General features: G+C 30.7%; 1 protein-coding gene across 1 annotated transcript; it reads right to left on the bottom strand.

Moving 5' to 3' along the window:
- Positions 1–378: 378 nt before the first annotated feature.
- LOC107031158 (bax inhibitor 1-like) lies at positions 379–2,837 on the bottom strand. Its single transcript, XM_015232412.2, has 5 exons — positions 2,692–2,837; positions 1,991–2,134; positions 1,821–1,912; positions 877–1,066; positions 379–765 (listed from the first exon to the last, which is right to left on the bottom strand). Exons 1-5 carry the CDS (start codon positions 2,788–2,790, stop codon positions 598–600), a joined length of 693 nt encoding a protein of 230 aa, XP_015087898.1. The 5' UTR covers positions 2,791–2,837; the 3' UTR covers positions 379–597.
- Between the last annotated feature and the right edge of the window lie 2,748 nt (positions 2,838–5,585).

The raw sequence follows: 5,585 nt of genomic DNA, 5'->3' as shown, positions 1-5,585 counted from the left end.
GTTGAAGAAGTGTTTTTCTCTAACTTTGTTAGCAATAATAATATATGCAATTACTAATTTGATTGTTATACTTTTCAACTCAAATATACCCATAATGAATTTCAGTTCATTGTAAAGAAATTCGACATGTATTTTGGTTGTGTTTCACAATGGAGAAAATATTTTCCCAGAAAAAATGAAATAAATAATAAATCATCAAAAATGAAAAAGATAACAAATCATTCTTACATTTGCTAAAAATACGTTTTCCTATTAAAACAATTAAAATGTTTTAAAAGGAGTATTTGGTTAAGCAAAAGTGCTTATCACCAACAGGGTGCAAAATAGACAAATTGAAAAGGGGTCTTCGAAAACTGATATCAAGATAAAGCTAACCGATTTGTAGCTAAAATTTGGGAACGCTAGAATATACAATTACTATTTGCCAAGGAATATAACATTCAAAGCACTTAGCTTCAAAAATTCAATCAGTAAAATGTAGCCACAAAGAGATATTTTTCATCATTTACAGTTGCCCATCTGCAATCTACTCTCTATTTATTCTACAGTTCCAAGTGTATCAGCATTAATTCTGTGATTCTGTCTGTGTTGCTCAATTTATGCACCCAGGCATAGTCTTGCAGCATGGACCAATATACCCGGTAAATGGAAGAAGATGGAGAGTGTGCGATTGACAAAGTTAATTTCTCCAAAGTGAGCATCATACAATATCTCTTGGCTATATACCACAACGTATCCCATGAACAATGCAAACACAATGCATACCTATCACACAAGCAGTACTCATCATTAAATCAGTCATACTATTCATTCATTAGATAGAACTAATGATTTATAGGATGTGTGTGAGCACACTGTATGCATACAACTGCTTACCTTTAACATCCGATGAGCTGTATGGCTGTCAATGTATTCTGAATTACTAGCATTAAAGGTGGAGAAAATTAGAAGAGAAGAATGGAACAGGCTGCCCATGTAAAGTGCACTCCTTTCCCTCGTAAACGTGGATGCAAACCAGATAATTCCAATGCCAAGTGTTGGAGGTGCCAAAAGGTGGCAAACAAGCCTGTAGAGAAAGCAAGGAATGCTTTTTCAAATTATCAAAATATTCTTCAAAGAAGGAACACAGAACAACAAGAGATATCAACTAATGTCTGCGTCATACTAGAAATGACTTGAGGAAATCAGTGGAAAATTTTTTAAGTGCACTCTTCATAATTTGGTCATGTTTCTTAGTTTCACTTACTTATGAGCACTCTTCAGAACTCCTTCACATATACTGCTAGCTAAGAATACACATAATGGTGAGATAGAATTTTCTAACTGTAACATCTCCTAAACCAATGGAAGATATAAGTAATTACAAGTCATCAGTTTACAAATCTCAACAACAGACCAACATCCCAACACCGATATTGCTCAATATTTCTCATTCATATGCTAAGTATAGTCCAATTCTGAACTGTGAAGACCTAGGTGATCAATCATGCCATTCCAGGTTCTCCAAAACCTATGTGATCCATTTAGCTAACTGCATGCAAGAATGATACAAAATGTCAAATTCATCTACTCCAGTGCCATTCTAATTAAAGATGAGAAACAATACTAGTTTCTACCATGATACCAGTTTTCCAGTAAGGATCTAATTATTAAGGATAAAGTAATTACTAGTATATATACCAATCAGCATCAAGCCTTTCTCTGTATACAATTGAAGACTACAAAAATCAGGTTTCTGATAATATGATATGAATGAAAGTAGTAAAAGCAATCATATAGAACATCAACAACAGAAATATCTGCCGTCTTTCTAGTCTTACTCTTGATCCATTTCAAAGAAATATTTGGTAAAAATGCCTACAGAAGCACCGATGGAAAAGGCAGCAGTCATCAAGAGTAAGACCCTCGTCCTCTGCATTGACAGAAAATTTACGACTTCAATAATAAATCAACAACTTGGAAGAAAATTTATTAGACACAGATCACCTACCACTCTCAATGGTGATATAAAGTAGAGACAGAGTATACTTGCTACAGAAGAAAGGATTGTGGAATGCCCTCCCACTTCCCAAATCCAGTGCGAGAAGGATCCAGAAGTAAAGCTCCACATGGCAAAGAAGAGAGTAAGATATACCTATATTTCAGCAAACAAATCAATTACAGGAAATATGGGGAATTAAATACTTGGAAGCAGAACGGAAAATGCATCTTCTCCAGCTAACTAGGTTTTGCAAAGAAGAAAAGATCAAACACAAGATGAAGAAACCAGAAATTGCATGAAACAAATTAATCCCTCCATCAGAAATTATACGAGACAAATTTATTTTGGGAAGCTTGAATGCATTTTCATCCAACACAACTTACAAGACTGCAATACCTAACTTTACTCAAAATGCTAGAGGAAGTCACAAGTTATGCCAATCGTTTTGTGTTATTATCATTAACAGCATAAGCAAGTACAAAAGAAGAGAAAAAATTATGGTAATACATGTAGAATATTCAGAAAAATCGAAATTCATCATGAATCCTGAAGAATTAAGTAAAGCAAGTACAAAAGATGAGAAAGAATTACGGTAATATTCAGAAAAATCAAAATTCATTATGAATCGATTCTAAGTAGATCTCTCGATTACAAGATAGAAATCTCTGGATTACAATATTTTCTATATTCAACTGTAAGAATGAATGTACCCTCTTCAAGCTTGCATAAGCGTGCTCGGTCATTTCACCAGTATTCATCAGGTCTTCTCTTGTCCAATTCCTTACGAAGTAAGCTCTCACAGCATTCATATCTGACAACTTGATGTTTTTTGCTTCAGAGGGAAACCGAAATCGGAAATTTGATGAAGAAGAATGAGGAACGTGAGCTGTATTTATAGTTCCTTATACACACAAGAGTTTGTTACCAAAGACTGCCCCTCGCCGTTAGTTAGTTATTAGCTCAGTTTTGTGGATACCGCAGGGGTAATTTCGTCACAAAAGAAAAGGAGAAGAATCTTCTGACTTCTCTGCTCAGTTGTTGGCGGGAAAGGGGAGAGGTCTGGGGATATAAATTTTTTAGGAATTTTTGTCCCCTTTTTTATTGTTAAAAAATTAATCTTTACTCAAAAAAATTGTTTGCCGGCTATTTTTGTTTTTTTGATCAAATGTATATTTTTTGCTTTTACATCCCTAAAAATATCAAGAACACATAAAAATATTAATAATTTTCAAATTTCAAATTTATTTAATTCTTAATGAATTGCCTCAAATTTCAAGAATAGTTTCGCTCCGAGCTAAATATCAAAATTCAATTTCTGTTGAGCTCGAATTTAACCTAACTCAACAAGACCCAATTGAAATGTCTTCAATGTTTCTAACTTCAACATTCTTTAATGGTAAATTCTCTACAACTTCAAATCATTCGAAATTTTGAACATAAACTCAAAAAACACTAGTCAACAAAGATCTAATGTAAAAAATTACAAAAACAAGAATCAAAGAAAATTTTGAAATTTTGGGACTGCTTTTCTTTTTTTGGAATATAATTTTTAGATACGGATGATGTTAGAATTTTAGTTTTTGAAAATAAGAAATTAATGATGTAGCCGAAATTTGAGATGATTTCGTGAAGAATTTTGAAGATGTTGAAAATTTGGGAGTTGTTGATATTCTTCATGTGTTCTGGTGTTATTAAAGAAAAATAATCAAAAAATATACGTCTGATACAAAAACACCAATTGAAAAGGGTCAATACCTTGTTTGGTGTGTAAAAAATGGTTTTGCAATATTGGAGTTAAAAAAATGGCATGGATGAGTCTTTTCTTTAATAAAAATGGCATAAATGAATCAAACTTTTAACGGATAACATAAATAAGGCCTTTCTAAAAGCTCGACGGCATATTTGAGCCTTTTTCCTAAAATTAATCTCACAGTTTACTAAAAAATAATGTTTGTCGTCTATTTATAAAATGCAAAATTTTTACGGTACTTTCTCCATTCATATTTGCATGTCATCCTTACTACAAATAGATCATATATATATTTATACAAAAGAGAATCCTAGGCACGCCTATGTGGCGCCACCACAAGCAATAATTTCCTTTTAAATTTATTTATTTTCAAAACTAGCCTTCCTTTTTCATTAAAAGGTGCGACATTTATGAAAAAGTGCAACTTTAATAAAGAGCTGCAACTTTTTTCAAAAGTTGTGACTTTTATCAAAAGTGTGACTTTAATAAAGAATTGCAACCTTTATGAAAAGTTGTAACTTTAAGAAGAGTTGCAATTTCATAAAAAATTGTGAATTTTATGAAAGGTTTTGAACTCTCCAAAAGGTTGCAACTTTTCAAATAGTTGTAACCATTATAATAAGACACAATAAACATTTGTTCATACTACCCTTTGTAGTCTATAAATAGAGAGATTTCCTCTCATTTTTAAACTACAGAAATACTAATCTTCTTGTTCTTCTTCTTCTTCTTCTTTCACAAAATTACATATTCGTGTACTTTACTCCTGTTGAGTGACTTTCTAATGTCACTGTTTTTGTATCAATAAGTTGATGAATAAAATTGTTCAATACTGAGAGGATGTAATTCTTTAAACATATGGTATTAGAGGGGAATAGTTTTCTTAAGGGGACATTGTGCATTCAATGGACTCGTTTTTTCTGTTATATTTCATTTTATTATTACATATCTTGGTATTTTTTTTACACTCATTAATTTACCCTTATAATATTAAATTGTTATTTTTGAGTACATGTTTTAAAGTCTATTATTTATGTTACTACAAATTTATTGTCTCTGGTCATATTAAAAATATACACATGTAGTACGTACATTCATTCTGCAGAAAATAATTATCGTATTTAGTTCCAATAATTCATGTTTTGATATACTATATTAACTTCTATAACTTAAAAGTACTATAGATATGCTTATATATTATCTATTGGTACATAGATATGAAATTTCTCACTTATCAATTGAAGAAATTCATTATGCAATTTCAAAAGTTATAATTGCTTTCATGTTCAAGCGTAATTTCTTTTCTGAATATGTTAAAAATATTTGAATTTTCTCCTAAGACATGTATCACAATTGTATAATCTATGCAACTGAAATGTTTCTTTTTATTTCGAAATGCCTTGCATATATATATATATATATATATATATATATATTCTTATTTTCTTCTTTTTTTTCGTTTTAATGTTGATAGAGAACTAATGATTTAATCATTTCGTGAATAATTCATTCATTAGTGGTTCTTGAGTTATGTGATAATGACAATCAAATTCATGTTGGAATATTGCTAATATTTTTTAAGAACCTATTTTCCGATTATTTTTAATGTATGTATATTAGTAAAAATTCATTTGCAAGTTTAATGCAATTATTAGTTGTGAGCTCGCGAAGCGCGAATAAATTACCTAGTGTTTCTATAAGAGTACAACTTTTTACTGCCAAGCTATAAAAAATGAATAGTCATGTCAAATGTATTTTTTCTATTTTTCTAAATAAAGATAATAAAAAAAAAGATGTACTTTTTCTTTAGCATTATTAATATCTAATGAGGAATTTATGTATGTTTTGTATTTT

The sequence above is a fragment of the Solanum pennellii genome, chromosome 1 (genome assembly GCF_001406875.1).
Source record: "Solanum pennellii chromosome 1, SPENNV200".
NCBI lineage: Eukaryota > Viridiplantae > Streptophyta > Magnoliopsida > Solanales > Solanaceae > Solanum > Solanum pennellii.
The sequence above is the reverse complement of the archived record's forward strand: the minus strand, read 5'-3'. Positions and strand labels throughout refer to the sequence as shown.

What these genes read in the sequence shown, in the direction of transcription:
- LOC107031158 (XM_015232412.2), bottom strand. Translation starts at nt 2,790, where the DNA reads ATGAATGCTGTGAGAGCTTACTTCGTAAGGAATTGGACAAGAGAAGAC. An exon ending in CTTATGCAAGCTTGAAGAGG is followed by an intron (nt 2,135 to 2,691) that starts GTACATTCATTC and finishes GCTGAAATATAG; the next exon opens with GTATATCTTACTCTCTTCTT. An exon ending in CAGCTCATCGGATGTTAAAG is followed by an intron (nt 766 to 876) that starts GTAAGCAGTTGT and finishes CTTGTGTGATAG; the next exon opens with GTATGCATTGTGTTTGCATT.